The 25,409-nt window shown below is 33.5% G+C and overlaps 2 protein-coding genes and 3 pseudogenes across 5 annotated transcripts; 1 reads left to right on the top strand and 4 right to left on the bottom strand.

Moving 5' to 3' along the window:
• Positions 1-431: 431 nt before the first annotated feature.
• On the top strand, positions 432-2,085 carry LOC111279059 (LOB domain-containing protein 4-like; annotated as a pseudogene). The gene is made up of 2 exons (XR_016344082.1): positions 432-1,020; positions 1,270-2,085. The product of XR_016344082.1 is annotated as an LOB domain-containing protein 4-like (transcript).
• LOC111279057 (photosystem I reaction center subunit III, chloroplastic-like) lies at positions 1,997-3,374 on the bottom strand. Its single transcript, XM_022865963.2, has 2 exons — positions 2,456-3,374; positions 1,997-2,174 (listed from the first exon to the last, which is right to left on the bottom strand). Exon 1 carries the CDS (start codon positions 3,137-3,139, stop codon positions 2,465-2,467), a length of 675 nt encoding a protein of 224 aa, XP_022721698.2. The 5' UTR covers positions 3,140-3,374; the 3' UTR covers positions 1,997-2,174; positions 2,456-2,464.
• A 647-nt stretch (positions 3,375-4,021) lies between these two features.
• LOC111279056 (cyclin-T1-3-like) lies at positions 4,022-10,294 on the bottom strand (annotated as a pseudogene). Its single transcript, XR_016344081.1, has 7 exons — positions 10,166-10,294; positions 8,622-8,896; positions 7,497-7,578; positions 7,007-7,141; positions 5,795-5,970; positions 5,564-5,715; positions 4,022-5,229 (listed from the first exon to the last, which is right to left on the bottom strand). The product of XR_016344081.1 is annotated as a cyclin-T1-3-like (transcript).
• A 756-nt stretch (positions 10,295-11,050) lies between these two features.
• On the bottom strand, positions 11,051-15,308 carry LOC111278450 (E3 ubiquitin-protein ligase WAV3-like; annotated as a pseudogene). Its single transcript, XR_016344244.1, has 2 exons — positions 15,018-15,308; positions 11,051-13,279 (listed from the first exon to the last, which is right to left on the bottom strand). The product of XR_016344244.1 is annotated as an E3 ubiquitin-protein ligase WAV3-like (transcript).
• A 2,556-nt stretch (positions 15,309-17,864) lies between these two features.
• LOC149517646 (uncharacterized) lies at positions 17,865-18,405 on the bottom strand. The gene has a single exon (XM_089765140.1). It carries the CDS (start codon positions 18,268-18,270, stop codon positions 18,058-18,060), a length of 213 nt encoding a protein of 70 aa, XP_089621266.1. The 5' UTR covers positions 18,271-18,405; the 3' UTR covers positions 17,865-18,057.
• Between the last annotated feature and the right edge of the window lie 7,004 nt (positions 18,406-25,409).

The following is a 25,409-nucleotide window of genomic DNA, read 5'->3' as shown; positions in this document are numbered from 1 at the left end:
AATTTTGACCAGATTGATGAAAAATCTTAAGAATTATTTATAATATTTCAACATAAAAAATTTAAGGCCATTAAAACCAAGACCCTAAAATAACTTTAAAATGAAATGGTACATACTGTGAATGAGCATGTGATGGTGCTATAACTTTTTTCATATATAACCGAACTTTCGAATTCTGTTCTGGTTTGTAGATCCGAATTTATTTTTTTAGAGACTATTAGTTAAGCTTAAGGAATCTTTAAAAGAATATATTCCTTAGGTGACCAATCATACTTAGTTAAAAAAGATTAGTGACGACTCCATTTATTAAGTTTAGTTATAAATTTTTGGATCTATATGTTATAACAACTAGTACTACTACATTATATATCTATAATTATGAAAGGAAAAAAATATAGAAAAGTTTATAATAAAATGTATAAAAAATTGGAAATTTAGAGCAAAAGGGTTCATGTCATTGGAGATATTGTCTTTTTGTCTACCAAAATCTAAAGGGTTTCTTAGATGGAGTCCATCTCAGATGCATGCTGAACTTTTGCTTCTTTAATACCACCCCACTCTCCCTCCCAAAACCCCCTTCCTACTCTCTCTTTCACTTTCAATCTTTCTCTCTTTTGCTGTTTTTTTTCTTGTTGTTGTTCTTCTTCACCTGCTCTTTTTTTCAATTTCTTTTGTCCTTCAGCTTCTACTAATCTAATTATGTACATCATCTCCAAGGGAAAACAAAAAATACTCAACAGATTAAAGTGGGGGTGAGCTTTTTATTTTTTATTGACAGTAATAAGTATTAAAATTATAGTGAGGGTAGTCCTAGGATTGACAGATAGACGAGTGGCAGGAATGAAGGAGAGTGGTGGAAGGAGGCTGGGTGCTCCCTCACCATGTGCAGCATGTAAACTTCTAAGGAGAAGGTGTGCCCAAGACTGTGTTTTTGCCCCTTATTTCCCAGCAGATGAGCCCCAGAAGTTTGCCAATGTGCACAAGGTGTTTGGTGCTAGCAATGTCAACAAGATGCTTCAGGTTCATTTCTACTACCATCTACTTACTACTCATTTTGTTCTCACAAACACACTTGGGGTGAGTTTGGGAGCCCCTTGCTTTTTCAGACGGTGAAAGAAAATAAGATATTAAATTATGTCACCATGATCTCATATTCATTCGGCCTTCAGGTCCATGGCTTTGATTTCGGTCCACCTCATAGAACTGAATTGTCGTTTTCCCTCCCTTTTGGGCCCTGCAAGCTGACCAATTAAGCTATCAAACTTGCAGGAGTTGCCGGTGCACCAGCGGGGCGACGCGGTCAGTAGTATGGTCTATGAGGCGAACGCTAGGGTACGTGACCCCGTTTACGGGTGTGTTGGAGCCATATCATCACTACAGCAGCAGATAGACGCCCTTCAAACCCAATTGGCCCTGGCACAGGCAGAGGTGGTGCACCTCCGGGTGAGGCAGATCGCGTCCTTCCCACATCATGGCCTACAAGCCCAAGCGGGTCACCCCTTCATCTAAGCTGATGGGTTTACAACCCAAGCCCATTTTTTACATGGATATGATAGCGCACTAGGCTAGCTTGAGAGAGTCCATGTGGTCATGCTAGCTTAATTATGTACATCTAGGCTACGTTTTTTGTCACCCTATGCTTAATTTCGCCTCTTAATATAATCCCTAAATCCTTTATATATGGCAATTTGAGTAGAGGAAAAAGAGAGGTGGTGGCAGCAGCGGTAGCGCTGTGGCGGCTAGGGTGGTGGTCAAGGTCATTTAGCTCAACCACTTTGGTTTGAAAAGGGTCTTGGCCATCAATTACATATATGTATATGTACATGTATAATTGAACTTTCTATATATAGTGAGTAATTTATTAATGGACTTAGGCAGCTGGTTCATGAATTTCTCCATTCTATTCTATCTAATTGATACTCATATTTTCAGCATTGGCTTAACAATTCCGTGGTGTTGGTTTACCTACCATATAATAGCATGTCAACACCCACCATTAACAAAGTTTGAAAAGGAAAGTCGATCAGCTCCAAATGTTTTATACTAGCATTACAGTAAAATAAATTTACATTTAAGTACAAGAAATTTCCCAAGACGCCTCTTTTCCACAAACAATGTTCAGTCTTAAGCACTACCATATTCTTTCCCATCCCACTAGTCGTTCCATTCAATATCTGTACCCAACAAAAATAAGAAGAAACCGAATCAATACGGCCAAGTATCATACATTGGAATGCTCCAATCTTACTGGAAAGGAAAATCACATAAAACAAAAATGAAGTTAAATTTTCTGTTTTTACAATTCCCTTCCATTTTATCTCATGAATTTCACCCACTTGTTTTAGATTCTGTAAATCTAGAACATTACAGGCTATATAACAAGTTAATTTTGAATATGGTCAATATAAATTAATCTAAAAACATTAAGAAACTTTTTAGGCGAGAGAAGACAGACCTGAGGAGATTACACGTCCTTGACAACAAGGTCACCATTGATAAGCTCTCTGTAGGCAGCAACAGGCCAAATAAAGCCTCTGAAGAGCAGACTGGCAGCCAAAGGCACATCGATAATGATCTCCTTCATGGCTGGCTTCTTGTCATCACGTATAGCAATCAGGTAGCTCCTTCCAACCCACCCGATCCATCCAGCGATGTACAAGAACAACAGACCTGGTGTGATGAACTCACCCCAATGCCTCTGGTCACCGTTCACTATCAAATGAGGCAACCCATCAGAGCCACAAAGCAGCCCGTATTTCCCATAGTTGTCGAACCGTCTCTTGGTTTTCTCGATGGTTGCTTTGATAGCGAGAGCTGGTGCACTGTCGGGTGCGTAAAGCTTCAACGATGATTCGAGCTTCTTGATCTGCTGCTTTTCACGTTTGGCGAATTGCTTGGACTCTTTGCATGGTGTCAGCCCTGAAATGTCAGCAACAGCAGGCTGTGGAGCAGAAAGAAGAATGGAAGAAAGGGCAAGAGCGGCTGAGAAGGCTTGGAGTGGTGAAGCCGACTTGTCTGAGGATGGAGTGCTGGAGCATACCACCGATGATCTTGAAACTTTAGGGGTGGTGGTTACTTGGGATTTTAGCTTTGGCTTCAAAACCGGTTTTGAGAGATTAGTTGGGATTGTAAGAGACATCTTGGGCTTGTTCTTTTTTTCTTTTTCTGGGGGGGTTTCTTTGTTGATGAAGAAAGAGAAAGACAGTGGGGAGGAGGGAGGGAGGGATAAGTTTTAGAACCTGGGAGGGAGGGAGAGACTAGTGCTTGGCGGAAGGATAAGATACAGGGAGTAAGAAAGCTGAGTTGGATGGTTGCGATTGGTTGTTAAGGGGGTTTGGTTGAGTTTTAGATTCTCTCTATATCTATCTTCCTGAAAGTTTGGATAAAAGGCTTGCTACTGGTCGTCGGTTCGTGTGCTTTCCATGAGCCAGAGCTAGTGGCTACTGTTGCATTATCTCTACACGTGTTACTAACAAAACTAAAGACAACTCTTTGTTTGGGTATATGCATTCAAATTCAATAGTAGAAGGCAATTCACATTCTATTCAACAACCAAAACAGATATATCTTCTAATCTAGGATGAAATGACCCATTTGATCGCTTCTCTAACAACCCTCCAGCTCAGATTAATGTTTACACAATTCAATAAATAATAAACCCAAGTGCAATTAGACAGAGTTAATAAAGATAAGCTAGTTCAAAAGTTACGTCTGGAAGTGCATAGCATAGTTATAGCTACTTTGGTTGATGAAATTTCTGAAATAGACGGGACTATATATATAAACATCCTTTCAGATTAATTCAAACAATTAATAACACCGAGGGAATGAAAGATCAAACCTAAGTTAACATTGGCATTTATGGGAGTTTCCTTGCAACCAAATAACTGAAAGAGGAAAATAAAATAGGAAGGCGTTCCTCAACCAAACCAAGAAAGCAGGGGAGAAAATACGACCAAGGATATGATTTTTCGGACATTGTCTATGCTTAATATCATTTTTTTTTTTTTAATATGTACTAAATGAATTAACTGCCTCTTTAATTTCTCTTGATGCCCCTGCCATTGTGGGGACTGAAGTATCCTCGTTCCTAACATTCTTTTACAGCCAATATATGCGCCATAATAGGCATTCAAAATCAAACTAATTAAAGTACTTTTCAGCAATTATTTCAGTGTCCAAAGGATAATTCTGACCATTTATGGGAGCAAAGTTCAAAAATATCACGCCCACTTTGGTAGAACACTGTACTGCCTCATAAATGATTCTCGTGTGCATGCCTTCTATGCTCTTTATCTGCATAACTACCACGACCCATTTTTGCCCGTTGTAACTTGACATGTACTCACGGCACTTCTTCACTTCCAACTGCCTGTCAGCTGTTCACCATGGGAGAAGCATCATCCAGCATTTCTCCTTCTTCGGCAGCCTCTGTTTCAAATCCCCTAGATGACTGCCCCCTTATAACAAAGTGGTTACCTTCCCCCATTTCCCCATGGTCCTTAACATGATCTTGATTCTCATTCCTAGACCAGCTCTGTCGACGTTCTCGCTTGATTTTCTCGTCTTCCACAGCCAATTCAACCCCATCCTCTAGCTCCCTCTCAATAAGATCATCTTCATCCATGACATCCTTTTTCTTCATTGTTTCCCCACGAGACTTCCTCCTTTTCTCAAGTGCAGCCTTCAGCTTATCTTTGTCAATTTTAATAGCTTCTTTAGGGGATTGGACAACTGGTCCTTCCCTAATGTCCAAGTTTCGCCCAACCACACTGCTAGCCTTACGTGATGCTCCGTCATCTCTCCACTCACCTGTTTCTGCAATTTCATTTCTTCCACCAGTTCTTTCCAGGTCTTCTCCCAAAGTTTGCTCCATCCCGGACCTAGATTTATTTGAAACTTCCCTCATGTTCTCCTTCTGGGACAACTGCTCAGGATGTTGATTATCCTTGGTTTCTGTATCCATCTTGTGATCAATACCGACACTGCCCATCTCCCCACTTCCATTATCATTACTTTGATTTTGGGCAGTTCTTGATGGCATCCCATGATTTTCTGCAGATGAGTGATCAGCCGCTGACCGTGATGATATTTGTTTTTCCTCACTTCCAGAAGGATGTTTTGTTGGCGCTCGATGAGATGTACCACCAGCATTTCCTTCTAATTCACTCCCCTGAGATGGGGGTACTCTGTTTTGCTCATAAAGTTCCAGCATTTGATTGCTAACCTCTGCAAGATAAAAGACACAAAAGGGACAGCTAAGCAATCAGAGAAGCATCCATGGCATTTAACACAACATGGCAATAAGCAGACTGCCTAACAAAACCAAAGGAATTACATGAAACAGATAGTTATAATCATGTATTTGATGGATCAATTTTAAGAGAAGCAACAGCTGACAAATACTATAATCATGTATTTGATGGGTCGATTTTAAGAGAAGCAACAGCTGACAAATAATATAAGCAAGCAACCACAAGCAACATCAGTTCCAAGGGGCCATTAATAACTGTCCAAGTGTATCCACAAGATCTTATTACAAAGTTGTGGAGAGGACACCAACCCTCCAATTGGCGTGGGGTGACATCAAATTCTTGCCACCAGACCTTATCACCATCTGACGGAAGCTTCACTTTGAGGAACTTGGCAGCAAGGAAAATGGCACCTGCCGCAATATGATGGGGCTTAAATTGCAGGCAGAGAGACGTCCTCAGCCTGCAAGCCGCTTTGCAGTGTGTCAAAAAAGAACACAGGAGATCATTTTAAAAACTTGTAGAAACACACTTAAACGTACCCATCATTAACAAAATTCCATGCAACTTGGGCCAGAGCATTCTGTGCAACCTTGAATTTCTTTATAGCCTCAACAAGAGGTTTATACGGGTGATGAACATTGAGGTCAAAACCCAAAGTGGCAAGTACAACCCTCTCCCCGAGTAAAATTAGCTCCTTTTGTTGCTCATACACTTCCTGCAAGACATATTGAGGCTAATGAGTAACTCTGATAACTACAATTATGCAAACAAAAAATTTGAAAACAAAAATAATAACTAGAATAACAAGAAATGTTATATTTTAACAATAATTAAAAAAAAAAAGTGAGGTAGCAGGAAGATATTTTACCAAGGACACAGCTGTTGGAGGAAAAGAGTGGATTCTGAGCAAAAATTTTGAGTTCAAGAGGAACAGAAGAATAAATTCTGACAGGCGGAAAGAGAACACACCACAATACTGGCAAGTTATATGTCTTTGCCAATTATTTTACAAACTGGCAATATATCACACTAATCAAAAGATTGGACAAATATTACACATGCCTAACATCTCAAAGGTGAAGTCCTCATACTGAACCATGCATAGGAATTTTAGCTTGTTAGGTTTTATAAGAAGAAAATATAGGGACAATATTATACACCTGATGAATAAGAAAATGAGTGAAAAAGATTAACTAAAAAACCACGAGAGCAAATGGAATGAAAAAAATTACATAAATGGAATGGCAAGTGAGAGCAGGTTCGAGAACAATTGCACAAGTCAGGGAGCAAGTAGGGTTGGCAACGGGTCGGGGCGGGTTTTTGCTCTCCCCGACCCGACCTGATTTTTTAAAAAAAAATTTTTCATACCCGAACCCGACCCGAAATTAATAAAATATTTATTTTTTAAATATAAAATATTATTTTTTTTAAATATAAATATTTAAATATATAATTATATAAATATATATAAATAAAAAAATTAATTTAAAAAATTATTTTTATATAATATTGGGTCGGATCAGGTTTGTCTAAAACCCAAACCCGACTTCTTCTTAGCACAACCGACCCGAAACCCGATTTTCAAAGAAAAAACCCGACCTTATGGGATCGGTTCGGGTCGGAACCCTCTGGGGGCGGGTTGGGTTGCCCACCCTAGGAGCAAGTGACACTACATGGAAGAAAAGTAGCTAAAGCATCAGAAAGATGAATACAGACAAACTGGGCAAAAGCACCATTAATTTAAAGAAAACCTTCTGTTTGATCCTCTGGGCGGCAGCAGGATTTTTTTTGTGTATTATCTCATAGGAAACAAGAATGACATCCTTTAATGGACGAGGTGTCTCTTCAACCTTCCCAGCTAGGAACATACACACAGTAGCAATGGTCTGTCAAGGAAAGAAATGAAGTTAAGCACATGATCATGAAATTGTTCCCACACAATGCTCTTTCTCAATGAAATTCTCCATCAGAAATACAATGAAAGGTTAAGTTAACAAAAGAAATTATGTTTAGCTTGTATACTAATACTTTTCACAGTTTTTACCCTTCAATCATTCTAGCATGCATAACGACACAATGTCATCCAAAAGAAATCTGAACTGAATAAAAATTCATAATGAAATGGAATCAAAATACAAAGAATACTTAGATTTTAAAAAGGAATTAGTTAGAGTAAACAGATTTACCTTAAATAAAGAAGTTTTAACAAAGATTCACCAGACAATGAGAATAATAACTCACCCTTCTATCATTCTTTGCATGTGATTGCCGAATGAAGAACCGGTGACAAAAGATTATTGCTGTGGCTATTGTTACCTGGGGCCTGTATCAGGTAAGAAATTCAGTCAAATTCAATCAATCTAAGCCACATGTAATGTTAGAATTAGACAACAGACTGTCAAAACAACTCCTTTCACCCATAAGATTGTAAAAAGTAAAAGAAGAAATAATAATTACATGGTACACTTTCAGGGTTTGATAAACTCTTGATAGATCAGACTAGTCACATATGAAAAGCCCTGCTCGACTAACAAAAATTGGTTGTTGATATGGAAAACCTTTTCCAGAAATATAATGTGGCAAAGAATGACAGAAATTCACACAGAAGCACACACAAACACCCAATGCACTCACACTTTTTAGTGCATGAGCAGCTTTTGCTAGAGATAAAGCACATGAGTACCAAAAGAAGGCCAAAAACGACAGAATGACATACACACACAAGCATGAGCGCCGATGTGCACACTCAAGACCATCTCCTGCATCAGTCTGCTTGCAAACAATTATTCATCAAGATTCTTTCATTACAGCAGGCCATAGAGATCCAAGGATCACTTACCAAAGTTACCCTATCCAAACCAGGCAATGTTGCCTAAAATTATCAGTAGCAGCATCTATGAACATTGAACACTATTGACAGGAAAATGAAATATTATTATATTTTTAAAAACACGATTCTAACATTTAGACCATTTCTTACTTTTATAAAATTATGATTAAGTGATTTCAAGTTCTACTTTCAATGCAGATACCAGCACTGAAATGACTAGTAAGTTGTGGTAAATAACATCTAAATGTTTGAACATGGAGATATAACCATGTCAAATACAAAAATTTAAAAACCTTCTACCTAAAATAAACATTAGAAATTACCCCCATTTTTCATGCTATAAAATTTATGAAGAAATTGAATACATAAATTGATCACAGATGGGACAGACATGCATGTACAGAATTACCTTAACTTTCTATTTCCATTATAAATGACGCTTCATGTTCAGAATAGATACTAATGAAAACCAATATTCAAGTTCAACAGGACAAATCAGCCCATTCGCTGCATCCAAATGTAAACCATGAACTTACACTTTCAGCCTCATGCCCAATTCCTGCAAAAATGTACAGTATGACTTGCGCAAGTATGTCTCTTTCTTCAAGTCAATACCATCCATTCTTGATGGGGAATTTTCTTCTATTTCTTTTCTTGAAAAATACCAACGGCCTACTTCCTCTTGCTTTTCTTGAGAATTTCTAGAAGGCCCGCTATCAGATGTTGAATGATGTGAGGAATCCCCAGGTAACATCCCCGCCATATATATTTATCTCCCAACACTAGGATACCACGAACACAAGACAACTCCCTGTAGAAGGAGCAAGACTTTATTTCATCATAACCAGATTTTAGAATTATTCTGATCAGAGATATAACGACAATGTGAGATCATGTTGACATGAAGAACTAAAATTATCGTACACATGATATACCTAAAAGAAAATAAACAACAATGTCTTCACTCCAGTTTATGACCAAAAACCCATATGGATCATGTTGTAGAGACAGTTAAGGCCAACAGTTTTTGACGTCAAAACATACCGTAAAGGCATCTTTAATGATTTAATCATATTTCTAAATCAGATTCTTTTTTAGGGCATCCCAAACTTTTCCACAAATTTACTTGCCAGAAAACCATATTCTTCAACACTTATGTAGCAAAATTAAGTTAATTACAAAAAGCACAGTCTAATACCATCATTCTTTAAATATTTTCCTTTGGCACACTCCGAAAAAGAAACCTAAAATTAATTACTATAAAAAATAAAGAACACCAGAAACATCGCATTATCAGTATATAGAAATTATAGATTGAAAAGTGAAATCTGTGGACATTTAGATAATGATCATCTTGCAATTATCTGTATGCCCATTAGTTTGGAAAAGCATAATCACATAATTTGGAAAGACTAGTCAAACTTTTATAAGAATAAATCCTACTATCAGATAATTATCCATAAACAATAAAAATTTTATTAAAGTTAAAAACACTACTATAAACTTTGAAAATAATAAAAGAAAAAGAAAGAAATACTATTATCAGCACTAAAAAAACACAAATAAAAATACATGTTAAATTTCTATGAAAAATAAGGATTCACAATAGAGAGAAACTCGTCCGAATAGCATAAAAATGAGATTTTTAGTCGCAAAATAAAGGGAAAATCTATAACTGATAAAATTTTACAATTTTAGTGCTTAAAACATGGTATTTATCATGCATCATTTACAGAAAAACTTTAAAAAAAAAAAAAGAAAGAGAAAAGGAAAACGCCGTATTCCAAAAACCTAGGTTACGAATAACCCACTCGAACGAGAACCAATCAAGGATTCCGAATTTAAAATATCCCACAAATTTCAATATTCAATTCTTGGAGCTTAAAATTCCTCGAAATTTAGATCTGAAACCCTTATCTTTCGAATAAACTAAAAAAACCATCAATTTTTTTGGCTTTTCTTTTCTATTTTTCTCTAAGATAATGAGAAGACCAAAAGCAAGCAGCAAAGACTAAAATCTATTAAATAATTTGAGAAAGAAAAAGAATAAAAAAGAGAGAAATGAAAAAAAGATAATGACCTGAGGAGGCGGAGGCGGAAGCAGGCTCCTCGCTGCTCTCTTACTGCTTGCTTCTTGCTTCTTGCTTCTTGCGTCTTTCTTTTTTTCTTTTCTTTTTTTTTTTTTTTTTCTAGTGTGGAAAAATGGATCAGTAAAGAAATTTGAGATTTATATATTAAAATAGTTTAGTTAATTTACATGATTACCCCCATTTTCTTTTGGAATATAGAGAATGTCCCAGGCAAAGTAAGCCTATTATAATTTACTCCTCTATTAATAATTTTGTGATTGATGGCCAAGAAAAAGTATAATTTTGTGATAAATGATAATTATGTGTTTCCTCCAAAAAAAATTTTTTTCCTTCTAAATCAATTTATTTTATCAAAAAGGACTTTATTTATTTTTATTTTTATGTTAAAAATGTGAAATTCAAATTCAACCTTTTAAATAAAAAACCATATACCAACACTTTTTTTTTATATAATATATAATCATCAAGATATGATTTTATTGTGAAAAGTAAAAAGTGACAAGATAAGAGAACTTCTTAATGAAACTAAAAAATTATTCATTGCAGCTATAATTTTTTAATGATAAAATTATTTTTTAAAAATTATTTAATTAATCTTCCTCAATTTACTTTTTTTTTTCTTTTTTCATACACCCGTTTTGAACTTCTCATAATCAAATTTATGAATATACTTATCTATAAACTTTTAAATTCATAAAATTAATTTAATTTTAAAAATTAATAATTGGAATTCAAAATTATTCAAAGTCGATAAAACAAAATTATTTAATTCTACCCTATACTTTTTAAAACAATCTAGTGAAAGACCGACTAAAACATATATAAATGTAGACTTGATATATGAATAAAAAATATAAAGATGATATGATTTAAAATTTTAGTAAAAATTATAAATAAGTTTAATAAAATCAAAAAAATATATTTCATATTTTCATATCGATACGAAATATAATATGTAATGTTTATGTAAAACATAATATAAATACACGAATTATTAATATTTTATATTATATAAATACATAAATTATCAGTCTAATTAAACGGATTAAAAAATATAACCATTGTGCCAAAACAGTGTTGAATTTCCATATCAGTGTTGCTATCAACCTCGATGCTCTTGATCACTACCTTACCAAGTTAAACTCCATACGCCACCCTCATTTATGTTGCTGAATCAGGCTGCATGACTTGTTAAGGTTGTTGCGAAAACACATGATTCAGAATATGTGATTTCGACACTATGTTGACCATAGAAGGAGTTTCATAACTAATTGCTGCGCTAGTGCTTGTGGTTACACCTCCTCCAAGTATGATTGTTGTTGAGTGGCCCCTAGTTGTGGCCCTCTGCCATGAGTGTGAGCTTAACCCTGATAGAACATATGCCCGGCCCGTCTGCTCATATAACTGCATATTTGCCATTCTCTGTCGGGTTTCCCTCAGCTCTGCCTCAAGCCAGTTGCACAGGCCATCCCCAGCTTGTGCTGATACTGAAGATAACAAAGCTATCCTTTGCTCTGACAACACTGCTTACGCATGCTCTAGATCTCCCCGTTCAGCCACCCGTTGAGCATTTGCAATAGCTTCTGCAACAGAGAGACGGTTCCTCTGTCGATCAACCTCCAAGCACACCATCCTGTCCGTTGGAGACAAAACCTCAGGTCGTCTTATCTCAACTCTCTCACATCTCAACTGAACACCCTCTATTGTTGTTGAATCCTTGTTCGAGGACAAGACATCCAACAATGACATGTTATCCAACTTTTTCTCACCTTCAGCAAGTGATAACGCTGGAATTGAGAGGTACACCAGGAATTCCTTCTCTTCATCTGCATATAAACTTCCAACATTGATGATAGCTTTCTGCCCTTGATTAAAGATTTCACTCCTGTATCTCCCAGAGGGGATTGAACCAATCTGCACTCCAGGAGAAATCGACTGTATTGTCAGTTGGACATCTTGAGCTACAACACTGAGAAGACCACCAATGCATCTTGCAAATGCATCCTGTAATATGTCAATCGACTCAATAAAGGAATATGTGCCACCTGATATATCAGCTATGGCATGCATTGCATTGGAATCATGTTCTGAGCCAAATCCAAATGTGTGGACTGGGATGCTAAGCTGTCGAGACTCATCTCCAGATGCATTATACCTGGGACAAATTGAAGCAGGCAGAAGGTAAAGATACCGCAAATTGTATCTTGGATTTAAAGTGTGATTCTGTGCACTGTGGTATAGGCTGCAAGCATCACCATTTAATGTATCATGGCCATCAGATAAGAGGATAATGCTTGCAATGGGATTATACTCACGTCGCTTTTCAAGAACCTTAACCCCTTTCTTAAGACCTTCCACGATATTTGTGCCACCACTAGAGGAAAGGGCATTGATGGCACAGATAGCATCAACATGACCACTGTGGCACATCCTTTACAATGGCAAAATTCTTCTAGCTGATACTGAGAAAGTAACTATGGATAACCGATCTGAAGGGCCCATGTTTTGTATGATGAAGCAAACGGCACGCTGAAGAAGGGCAAGCTTGCCAGCCATGCTGCCACTAACGTCAAGCACAGCAACTAAATCTATGGGTGCACGATGAAATTGTCGAACATCAACATGAAAAGATGGAGAACGGATGCCAACAAGAATAGCAAACTTTGAAACAGCATCTGAAGCTAAGACAGCAGGAAACTCTGGCAATGCTTTGATGGTTATGGTTTGAAGACGATTGGATAACGCGGGACCTGCATGGATGGTTGGAAGAGATTCATCGTCAGAAAAGTGGTCATTTTCCAACTGAGGAAGGGCAGGTTGATGCAGATTATGCCCGAAGCCAGATACAAAAGTATCTTCAAGTGAAGCATTATGGGAGACACCCGGGCTTGGCCAATGCTGTTATGACGCCGGGAATCAGTATCATTTTCAGGTGCTTGGAAAGGGATGTCTTTCCATTCAGAGCGGCAAATGGGGCAAATGAGATTTCCATGTTTGACGTTGGTAGCAATACAATTGAAATGGAAAGGATGACAGCACTCGGCCGTGAAGATTGCCTGGCCTTCTCCCTTTTTCAAGCTTCCCGAGCAAATTGCACAAATCTTCTGAACCCAGAAAGAGAGATGAATTAGAGATAAAAGTTTAAGAATATGATGCATGGTAGTATTAACTTTACCATATAGCTAATTTCTACAACATGCACAAGGGTGACTAGTGCTTAACTTCATATGAACTTCCACAGCGTCGAAGTATCAGACCTTGGATGATTCCAGTTGGACAACATATTAAACAAAAAGCAAGCAGTCCAAAAAGAAAACGCCAACACTCTTAGAATAAAAACAATTTAATCCAATCGGATAGGAATAGACCTAACCTACAATGAATTAAATGTTTCCCTTTGATTGAAACATGGAAAAGTGGGGCATGAAAAGCTGATATGATTAGAAGGATCAACAACTTATGGTGGAATTTCAATTCATTAACATGGATTTAGGAACCGCAAAAGTTCAACATCTCCTCTTTTTTTTTTTTTTTTTTGAGAGGGATTAGGGAAGCGGGCCAGTTTGATGGTGGCAAGAGGGATCACGAAAAGAATTATAATGAGAGTACGAGACATTAGTGCAAAAATACCATTAATGCCAATAAGATACCAACCACAGAAGAACACTAAAGCTTCCATTTTTCACAAGTTGGTCACCTCTAAATTGACAGAAAATAACAGAGGCAATCTCAACAAAGGTATCCTGCTCATGAAAAATAAAATGAAAGGAAACAAAATTCAATGCATGATTCATGCACTAGACAACTAGCAGACCCATTATTTTCAGTAGCCAAGAAATGAAAAGACAATTCAAAGTTTTTCTTCTACAAAATACAAAACAAACAGTAAAAGAATTTTTCCCAAGAAAGCGATAGCCTGAAAACAAAATCATGCATTTTGCTAAAACCAAAAGCTTTTTCGTCAATTCCATATATCTCAATCTTTTTTTTTTGGAAGATCAACTTTAAAGATAAAGGATACGCACCCAATTACTTTCTTAGTTCAAGCTTACATGCACCTAAAGACGTTGAATCAAACACTTTGGTTATATCCTAAACTTTTATCCGAATTCAAGCTGTACAAAATGCTAATACCCAACCAAACCATGTTACCATTATGCTAAAATAAATTTCTATAAACATATCTAGCAAAACGTTCTTTCTTCAAACCGTAAAAAGTTGGTAAGATATGCACATTGGATTTAACGAATTCATAATTGATTATATTTTCATGGTCTTTTTGGTGAATTCAAACCAGCAAATATAACCTTGACTATATTTTTTTCAGACCAAAACTAATAAATGTGACTGATAATGTCATTCCAATAATCGATACCGTTATTTACAATAATAATATTGAAGGTTATTGCATTAACGTTTCCAAGTCGGATAAGCCATTAACTCCACAGTAGTTATAAGCAAGTGTGGCATAATCCGTAATTTACTCCCATATATAGATTGACTCTAATCACCTTTTCAAACTCCAATAACCAATCTATTTGACAAAATGTGATCAAACTGAAATCCTTCATACGTAGATTTACCCGTATACCCTTACTAGGAAAATAAAACAAGGAATAAAGAAATAGCAGGGGTAATTCAGTCAATCAGCATAAAAAACTCAATTCGGTTAGGCAAACTGAACAGCCGGTTTTTTCGCGGCAACCAAAATTCACTCCTCCGCCGGGAAAAAAATAAAACAAAACTCGAGCGCCACCGGCGGTTAATTCACAGCCAAAGCGAAAAAATAAGAACAAATAAATAAATTCGAAGTGATAAAAGAAGTGAAATAAAAAAACTTACCTTAGAAGATCGGAAGCTGAAGCTGTACGAGAGGAGAGAGGAAGAGCGAGAGGCAGAGGAAGGAGAAGGCGAAGAGGCAATGCTGTTGGCCGAGAAACTGGAGGAGCCGGAGGAGGAGTGGCGTTGGTGGGTAGAGATCTTCCGAATCAGAGATTTCTTCAGCTTTTTCCATGTACTCGCCATCTCGCTTTGCTAAGACAGAAAAAAAAAAAAAAAAAAAAGCTATTTTGAAGGGAAATATTGTCAGGAATTGGAATTACGAAACTGGCATTGTCGGCGGCGTTTGTGGATATATTATTGTTATTATTATTATTATCCAAAGAAAGAGAAAACTGAAAAGAGCGGAAGTTGAAGCAAGTGGGAGAGTTGAAACTTAAAACGCTCTATTCAGAGAAGTTATTTCATGGTATTCTTTTACCAACTTACGGGCATCCGTTCAAGTAGGGTTTTTTTTTTTATTTTTTCCTTTTTTTTAATTTAGATTTCTTTCAACGAGTAAGAAAGGCAAAGAGTATTATTGCAAAAGCGTAAATAGCAAAAAAAATATTAATAAAGCATAATATATATATATATATATATACATACAAAATAATAACCCATACGTTGCTGTGATTTATTATTTTTTTATCTAATATATATTACAATAATTAAAAATAACATGAATATTTTTTTATATATTTCAAATATCTCATAAATTTTAAAAGTAAAAAACTTATAATGGATAGAAGTAAAAAATATCATTTTTTTCATAATAAAAAAAACAAATAAATCTCAGTGAAATTGTGAACTAACCCACAATCCCAAATAAAATCTCTTATTCATTTCTTCTTAAAAAATAAAAGAAATTAAAAAAAATCAAAATCACTAATTTGTCGTAATTTATTACACGTTTTTTTCATTAAAATCTTTATTATTAAAGTAAAACTATAATGTAATGATAATATAATAAAAATACAATTTTTATAATTGAGAAAAGAAAAAAAATACGTGCATTGTAAGAAAGATTGCAAATGGCCAGAATAAAAAATAGATTATCAAATAATTATTAAACAAATTTGATTCCTTTTAAGATAGTAGATTTTTTTTTTTTTGTTCAAGTGGATTTTTCAAACCAAGGAAGATTGTACTATTTTCATATTTCAATAGAAGGGGAGAATTTTTTTTTTTTTCAAAAAAAAATGCAAAAAATAGAAAGGAATTTGGGAAAAGATAAAGAGTTATAACCTAAAATTTGACAATCAATATTCATTTAAAATATCACTTATATGGATAAAGCAGATTTATTTTCTCCCAAGCTGTAAATTAAATTTATTGTCTCTTGAATAAAGAAACAAAATATATTTTTTTGAAATAAATGAAAGAGGAATACAAATACTAATGAGACAATAGATTAAGAATGAAAAATGAAGCATTTTTTACTAACCCTAAAGGATGAAAGACATAAAAGAGAGATAATTAAGGTTGAATGATTTGACAATTCGAAATAAATATATGGTAAGTTAATGATCTTACATGAAAAATGAAGATTGTATATGTGACGGTCCACATGTCACAATTCTAAACAACAACGAGGGATAAAAATATATATATATATATATTAGATATATATATATATATATTAATAAAACTAGGTTGGATGCTAATTAAGTTGATTGGATTTTTTTTCTACAAATTTAATATTCAATTTCAACATTTATAATTTTTTCATATTTTTAGGTTACAACCTTTTTTATAAAAAATATAAAAGCAATAATATTATTGTATTATTAAAATAATAAATTTTATTTTAATATTTTTAAATATATTTTTTAAATTAATATTATCTATTCGTTAATAAGTAGTTCAAATTTGATATTTAAAAAAATTAACTTCATGAATGACCATTAAATTATAATAAAATATTTAACATGATATCTATATTTTAAAATTTTTTAATTTGGTACGTGAACTATGAATCCATATAATGTGATACTCATCTCTAATATAACTAATTTTAAATGATGATACGTGACAAATAAATAATTCTTCAAGTATCAAATTAGTTAACAAATTTATAATTTAAATATCACATTAAAAAATTTTAAAATTTAAATATCATATAAAATATTTTACTTTAATTTAAAGGTCATTCATGATATTATCCCTTTAAAAAAAGTAGTGCGAAATGCGATTTTTGAATTTCAATTATTGATTTCTTTTTGTAAAATTTGTATTTTCTGTGTAGGTTACAGGTCCTCCATCCACGGTTTTCATGTGTTTTTCTGTAAGTATCAATTGCTCAATTGATCTTGCCCTCCAATAGGAAAAAAAAAAGTAATATTTTTTTTATTATGTTTAGATATTCAGCTCCGGAGAAGAGAAAGAAGTAACACAATGGGACATTGAGTTGGACACTGCTAGCTAGAAATAAGAAACTTACCCGACCATAATAAAATAAGTAACCATTTGAGGGAATTTGAATGTTTGGATTTTAATGCATTTGAAAATGATCACAATGTTTCAAATACATTTAATAATACTAGTATTTAGAATGGATAATCATATGAAAATGCTTCAAATTTCTTTAAAATGAATAAACGGATAAGATTGAAATTCCCACAGTTTCTTTGTCCTTAATACTCAATATCTTCAAACTCGAATTTAATTAAGTTAATTCACGGTTATGAATCTGATGAACTCGCTGCAACATCTCTTCTATTGTTTTAATCAAGCTTTTGCAGTTTGAAGGATTAGAAATAGCTGCAACCATTAGCTATGGCTAATTTATTTGCAGGCATCATCAAACAACTGGATCAAACTGGGTTAAGCAAAGAAAATTCACATCAAAAGTTTAAACTAAATTATGCATCAGAAAATATATTTATAGCTGCTATAAACCTTATTGATTTTACATTTGAACCCCCAACACAATATATATATGCAACAAGAGCACACAATCAATCAACTTTTCTCTACGTGGGAAAATTTTTTTTTCTAAAGGAACCCAGATATAAAATCCAATCTTGGACCTTGATGTAGTTTGGATTCTTAGGTAGCCATATCAAACATTGGCCAAGTTGTCAGGCTTGGTGTGTGGAGGAGGAGGAGATGGGAAAGAGATTGTTGCACCGGGCAGCGGAGCTGGTACCCCATAAATCTGACGGTTGGTACGGATATCTCGTCTCCCTTTATATCTTCCCAAGAAGTAACATCCAACACCAAGCAATATGCAGAAGATAATTAGTGGCAGAGAGATGACTACAACCATACCCATCTTCACTTCCAATTCTTGTTTCTTTTGTTGTCTGAAGGAGGATATGGGGAGAATATTATGATATGGGGAGAATATTTATGAAGAGGTTTTGCCTTTTTAAACAATCTGGAGGTTTCAGGCTTTCAGGTTCTGTCCAGGACAAGGTAGGGGATTTTAAATGTGTTTGCGGTGCTAACGGTATGCAGCTTAACGTTCAAGCCGATAACGGCTAGTTTTTTTGGGGGGCCAGATCAGAGATCCGATCCCAATGTAGGCTTTTGGCATTTCCAGCGGAGAAAAGTGAATTACTGATGGCTTTTGAGTGGGCCTTTATCAGTCATATCACTGCATTAGAGGTAAAAGTATAAATGATATGTTAGTACTCATAAGTTATTCGGATTCGATTTAATTATTATCAAGTTAAACTCGAGTAGTTTGACTAATCAATCGAGTTAAGTTTGAGTATTTTTATACCCTACTCGAGTAGCTCGCGAGCTTAATTAAACTTTTATATTTAAATATATTTTTATTATTTTAATTAATAAAATATCTCGAACTCGAGCACAAATAATCGAGCTTTTGTCGAATATAAGAATCGACCTTATTCTTACATGCTAATCGAGCCTAGTCGAGAGAGTTCGAGTAGTTCGATTTCTATCTCGAGTCGAGTTCAAGCTAAAAAAATAAAACTCGATCGAGTTCGAGTGGAGTTTCGAGCATCGAATTTCGAATCAAGCTCGAGCTTGAGCTTAATACTGTATCGACTCAAATTCGATCGATTACACCCTTAATTATAGGGTGAGAAAAAAAATTAAAAATTGAATTAAAATTGTAATTTTCAGTTTGATTCGGATCAATTTTTTTATTCGATTCAAATTAAGTTCAATATTAAATGTATATATTAAATTTGGATCAGATTTTGGGTCGGAAGATAAAAACTGAAAAAAATTTGAATTGAATTTACTTGAATTATTTATTTTTTAATTTATATATATTTTTAAATTTTTATAAAATAAAAATAATAATGTTATATCAAAATTTACTTAAATATATTAAAATTTTGTATTAAAATAATATATAAAAATTTAAAAACATTAAAAATTGATAAATCAAACTAAATTGAATCGATAAAATTTGGTTTGATTTCGTTTGGATCGAATAAATGTTTGGATTCAAATCAAATTTTAAAATTTCATAATATTATGCAATATCTTAAAAAATCGAACCAAATCCGATTCGAATTGAACCGTTATCACCTTTACTATATCTTTATTCTCTTAAGAATGGGATGTTTACTTGGAATTGTAATAATAAGAATTTTAGGTGAAATGTATCTTAATCTTAGTATTATGCCTCATCCACCACAAAGGTTATCTAATAGCGTTCAATTTAGTATTAAGCAATACTTCTAAATCAAAGGTTGCAGCATATTTACCAAGAATTGTCAGTGACAAGGGTTGATATTGTGTAAAAATTTCATGCATTTCTCATCTTTTGTCATAATGCTTAAATTTAGTGATTAGACGTAATGATATTAGCATGGGATCATGGTTGTTGACGAGTGATTGTAGAACAAGATTCATTTCTTGCAGTACGAAAAATTTTACAATCTTCATATGTGAAATATCCAATGCTTAGATGATATTTGATTTTGAAGAGGGAGTGACGTTGTTTAGTTGTTCATTTTTATAAAGGTAAACTTTTGTGTCAATTATTTAGTTTAAGGTATTTTTTAGTATAAAAAGTAAAATGATACTTTTTCTCATTAAAGACAATTAGCAAATAGTTATACGTATTTTTTACTTTTTAACTGAGTTAATATGTCCCCAACCTCAACTCATGGGGTTATGTCAATTCGGTCACCTCACCAGTATATCCACTAAAATTGTCTTAGGTGATGACTTTTATTCTGTGACTAGGTGATCAACATCCAACTCAACTCGATCTACCATGTCATTTTTGACCCTAAGACTGATTTTGAAGGGCTTAACCTATCCAAAACCTCTAACTTACATGTATAAATAGCATCTTCTAAGTACGCTTTAATGTTTTTTTGTACTTTATTACAATCTCTTTTTTATTTTTCTTTTTAGCCAATCTTGGCATATGCATCAAAACATAAATGTTGGAAACACTCTCAACCTATATCTTTAACCACTTTTTTTTTATTCTTTTTTTATTTTAGATTTTTACATCTAATAAGCAGCTCAGCACAAACTGGCACATTCGAATGAGTTTAAAATTAATAAATTTCTAACTTTTGTAAGTAGTTTTTTTGGATTGTTGCTAGATGATCTTGTTGGATAACAAGACCTAAAGTTTGTTTTACTTAAGCGATGTTAACAAAAAAAAAATTGTAACCAAACCAAAATGAACATAAAAAAAAATTGAAAATTTTCAATCCATTATAATAGCATATAGCCTATAGAAAAATAGTTCTTAAATTGAGAAACCTCATCTAATGTAGTTATAAACAATAAGAACGAATAGCTTATTGAGTTCAAAAAACATGAAAAAACATATATATTTGTTGAATACAAATTTGTTGATGTCCCACTTCTTCCTCCAATGAGAAGATTTAAACAACCTTGGTGCCATTCTGTTGCTTTAAGTAGATTGAATTAGGATGATGAGGAGAAAGAGAATGAAACACAAGGTATTGATGAGGAAGAAATGCTGGTAGAAGGATGCTTGGAGGCATAACACCATCTGTAATTGCAACCGTTATTTGTGACTGAGGATTAATGCCAAGTTCTTGAGTAGCCGTTACACGCCTTTCTTGTTGACCCTTGTGCCTCCTTAATGTATAGCAACCAAAACTTAAAAGGATGAAGAAAACCATTATAGGAAATGAAATGACTAGCACAAATCCCATTTTTTTATCAATCTTGTGATCTTTTCCAAGAATAAGTAGGATAAGGAAATTTTCTCCTTAAGCTACCTCAAAAGGTATCTATCTAACTTTTACTATTTGCTCATTTTAGACATCCAATTTGGTCTAGGTCCGGATCAATTGGGCTTGGTCCAAAGGGGACAAATTGGCCTAATTTTTTTATTGGTTTATTTGTTATTTGTTATTCTGAATTTTATTTTAATTATTTATCTTTTTATAATTATTATTTTAGGAGATAATGATTAAAATTATAAAAAAAAATTTTACTGTGAATATGGAGGTTGGTAGGGTTGGAATTGGACTCAAGGATTGATAATCCTGAATCCCAGTCAAAGAAAGAATTAGCATTGATTAGAAAACTCTTCTAATCAATGCCTATAAATATAGGCTTGAACACACAAAAGGGACACACACAAAATCCGGAGAAAATAGAAGAAAAAAAAGGGTGATTAGAATAGCATAAGCAATTTTAAAATTTTTAGGAATTTTTTTGAAATTTTTGGCAATTTTTTTCTGAGAAGTTTTTGGAAAAATCCATATTTCGATGAAATTTTCGACCAAACTTGAATTTTCGATGATACTTTCCAATTTTTGGCATTATTTCCTAGTTTTTGGTAAGATATTCAATCAAATTTTTAGGTTAAAAGAGAGAGAGAGAGAGAGAGAAAAAAGGGATGGGAAATTTGAAGGAAAAAATAAAAATTTTAACCTTTTATATCGCCCTAAAACGACATCGTTTCGACATTTAAATAAATCCCAGGATTCGTGCATTTTCTAGCAAGCGACCTGACCCGTATGTTAACCTGCTTCTGCGACCCGCATCCTAGCTTGTTTCCATAATTGAGCCGAGTCGAGCCATGCCTTAAGTCGTACCTTTGAGCCTCTTTTTATTTCTGAAGTCGAGCTGTTCCACAGCCGCAAGTCGAGCCATTTTTTGGTTTTTATGGGTATTTTTTATTTATTTTTATGTGTTTATTTTTTAGTACTTTTGCATTATTAAATTCAAAAAAAAGAGAAAAAAATAAAAAATAGAAAAAATAAAAATTTTGGGAACAAATATTAATTATCCAATGATGAAATTTATAAAAATTTTAAATGGTAAATTTCTATAAAATTCTTAGGTGAAAAATTTTATCTAAATTTGTCTCAATTGGTGGAATGATTTAGATAAAGTTTCAATAACAATAATTAATATTTATTTTCAAACAAAAAAATTATAGAAATAATAAAAAAGCATAAAAAGAAAAAATAAAAATTTTGGAATTAAGTGCAAATTATCCAATGATGAGATTCTTAAAAATTTCAAATGGTAAATTTCTAAGAAATCTCTAGGTGAGAAATTTTCTCTAAAATTACCCCAAATAGTAAAATAATTTAGACGAAATTTCAATAAAAGTAATTGTATTCTTTTCCAAATAAAAAATTTTAGTTGAAAATATTTGATAATTATTCAAGGATGAGATTCTTAAAAATTTCAAATGGTAAATCTTCTAAGAAATCTCTAAGTGAGAAATTTCTTTAAATTTATCCCAAATGGTGGAAGAATTTAAATGAAATTTCAAGAAAAATAATTGTCATATTATTTTCTTTCTAAAAAAAAAAGAAGTAAAGGAATTTCTAAATAGGTCTAAATGGTGAAAATTTTAAAAATTTTGAAAAAAAATATTTTTAAATTGACCCAAATGGTGAAAAATTTAGAAATAAAAAAAATAATAAATAAAAAGAATTTCTAAATAGGCCCAAATGGTGAAAATTTTAAAAATTCAAAAAAAAAATTTCTAATTTAGCCCAAATGGTGGAATGATTAGATATATTTTCAACAAAAAAATAAAAAAAATAAGTAAACTTTTTTTCAACGACAGAGCCTTTTTAAGAAATCATATGAGATTCTGAAAATACTTTTGAGGTAAGAAAATATTTTTAAGAATTTTACCAGATTAATGAAGAATCTTAAGAATTATTTTCAATATTTACATATATAAATTTAAAGTCATTATAACCACGACCTTAGGATAAATTTAAAATAAAATGGTACTATCCTTTGGATAGACATGTGGGGGGTGCTATAACATTTTTCATATGTAATCGAACTCTCGAACCTTGTTCTGATTTATTAATCCGAACCTATTCTTTTAGGGATCTTTTGTCAAGCTTAGGAGTTGCTTAAGATGATAGATTCCTTAGGTGGCCAATCACACCTAGATGAAAAAGATTGGTGGTGATTTCATCCATTTTATTAAGTTTAGCTATAGATTTTTTTATCTATATGTTATGACAGTTTGACGACTCCACTGAGGATAGCCATAGAGAGTCAAGCCGTAAACTTTTAAATTTATCCTATTCTTTGGTCTAATGGTTTTAAATTGTAATGAATTGTAATTATTTGTTTACTAACGTTTTCTCTTTTTTATCTTTTTTTTTGTGGGGCATGAAATCTATATGTTTCTTTACACACACTATCACATGCATTTACATTACATGAGCTCTATACCTAAGCTTTATCTCTTTTAGGAGAGAGTAAAGTACCTATACTCTCGTAAGATGATAATATCCGTAATAGCTAGAGAAATACTCACTCAAATTGAATCTTTTTCGTTGGTAGCCTATGATGGGTGAGGATTGGATTACCTTACTAGTCTGTGATGGACGATGATGTAAGAAATAATTTGAGAACCGTTAGTGGTCAGAATCACTTAACCTTGCATATAGTTCACACTTAAGAGGCAAGTTTTAAGATAGAGCCATTCCTACCTAATGATAGATGTAACCTAAAGTTAGGACACATGAAGAAATAGTTTGTGATCTAACTATTTTGTTTGTTTGACTTTGTGCATTTGCATTACCATATCATGCATCATTTTCATTGTCATATGTAACATTTTACATCTGCATCATTTTTATTTCATCCATGAAATTACACATTTCATTTATGCATCAACATATCAAACATAAAAGCATAATATTTTTTATCATAATTATGGTACTCAAGGTTCAAAGATAGCTCCACCAACCAATAATCTCACACAATCAACTTACCAATACAATATAAGGGCTCAAGCCAAACAGATGAAACAAAAATTTTTTAATCATCTTGAGATGATAGAGAAAGCCCAATAGAAGCTAGAAGGTGAGTTGAATAAGATTTTGAAAGCTTTGAACAAGTTAAACAAGGGAAAAGGTATAGAAGAAAGTACTAGCTAACAAGACGATCCATCACAAGAGGTGGATGACCTAACCTCTTGATTTTGGGCCACATCAAGCCCAACTCGCATAAGGTCCACCACTACAGTAATTTACTTATCCTGTAAGGTACATTTACCTTGAAATACCATCAACTTAAAATCCAAGATAGTATTAGAGTTATGTAAATCTTATCTTTATCGAGAAGATAGTAGAACCGATATCAATTTCTAATTTGAATGATCTATAAGAGAAAAAAAACTAAACCGTAAGGAGAAGAAGACTTTAAAAGCTTTAAAAGCTGAACAGAAGATGAACTTGTTAGAGAAAAGGTTGAAAGCAGTAGAGAAAATTGGTTTTTATGGGTCAGTGGATGCTGCTGGGCTCTGTCTAGTCCCAGATGTGGTTTTAAGGTTTTAGAGTTTGAAAAGTATGATGGTACGAAGTGTTCGAAGACTCATATTATCATATACTATTAAAAATGGCTGCCCATACTAATAATAAAAAGTTATTAATGTATGTATTTCAAGACAACCTTACTAGCTCTGCTGCTAGGTGGTATGTTTAATTAGACAGGACCTATATTCATTCTTAAAGTGACATGGCCCATGATTTCATTAATCAATACTGGCATATTATAGACTTAGCCCTTGATCGTCTATCTTTATAAAATATGAAAAAAAAAAAGACGATTGAATCATTCAAAAAATATGCTCAGAGGTGGAGGGATATAGCCTCTCAAGTGCAGCCTCTTTTAACTGAAAAGGAGACTACGATGTTATTCGTTAGCATATTGAAATCTACTTGTTATGAAAAGATGATCGGGAATGCCACAAATAATTTCATCGACATAGTAATCTCATGTGAAATTATTAAGAATGCCATTAAAAATGATAAGTTGAAAGGAGGAGAACCTAAGAAAGCGCCAAATAAAAAAGAGACTAAAGCTTAAACTGTGAGCTTTGATAGATAATTCAGAGGATATCAACTCTATCTACCATAAGGTTATTTTTCATACTATTCTGCTATGAATAATACCTCACCCTACCCATATCAATCGTATCTATAACCAACTTACCTACCAATC

Source organism: Durio zibethinus, chromosome 8 (genome assembly GCF_047325235.1).
Source record: "Durio zibethinus cultivar Kanyao isolate XHJ-2024 chromosome 8, ASM4732523v1, whole genome shotgun sequence".
Classification (NCBI taxonomy): Eukaryota; Viridiplantae; Streptophyta; class Magnoliopsida; order Malvales; family Malvaceae; genus Durio; species Durio zibethinus.
This window is presented reverse-complemented; position numbering and strand designations above follow the sequence as displayed.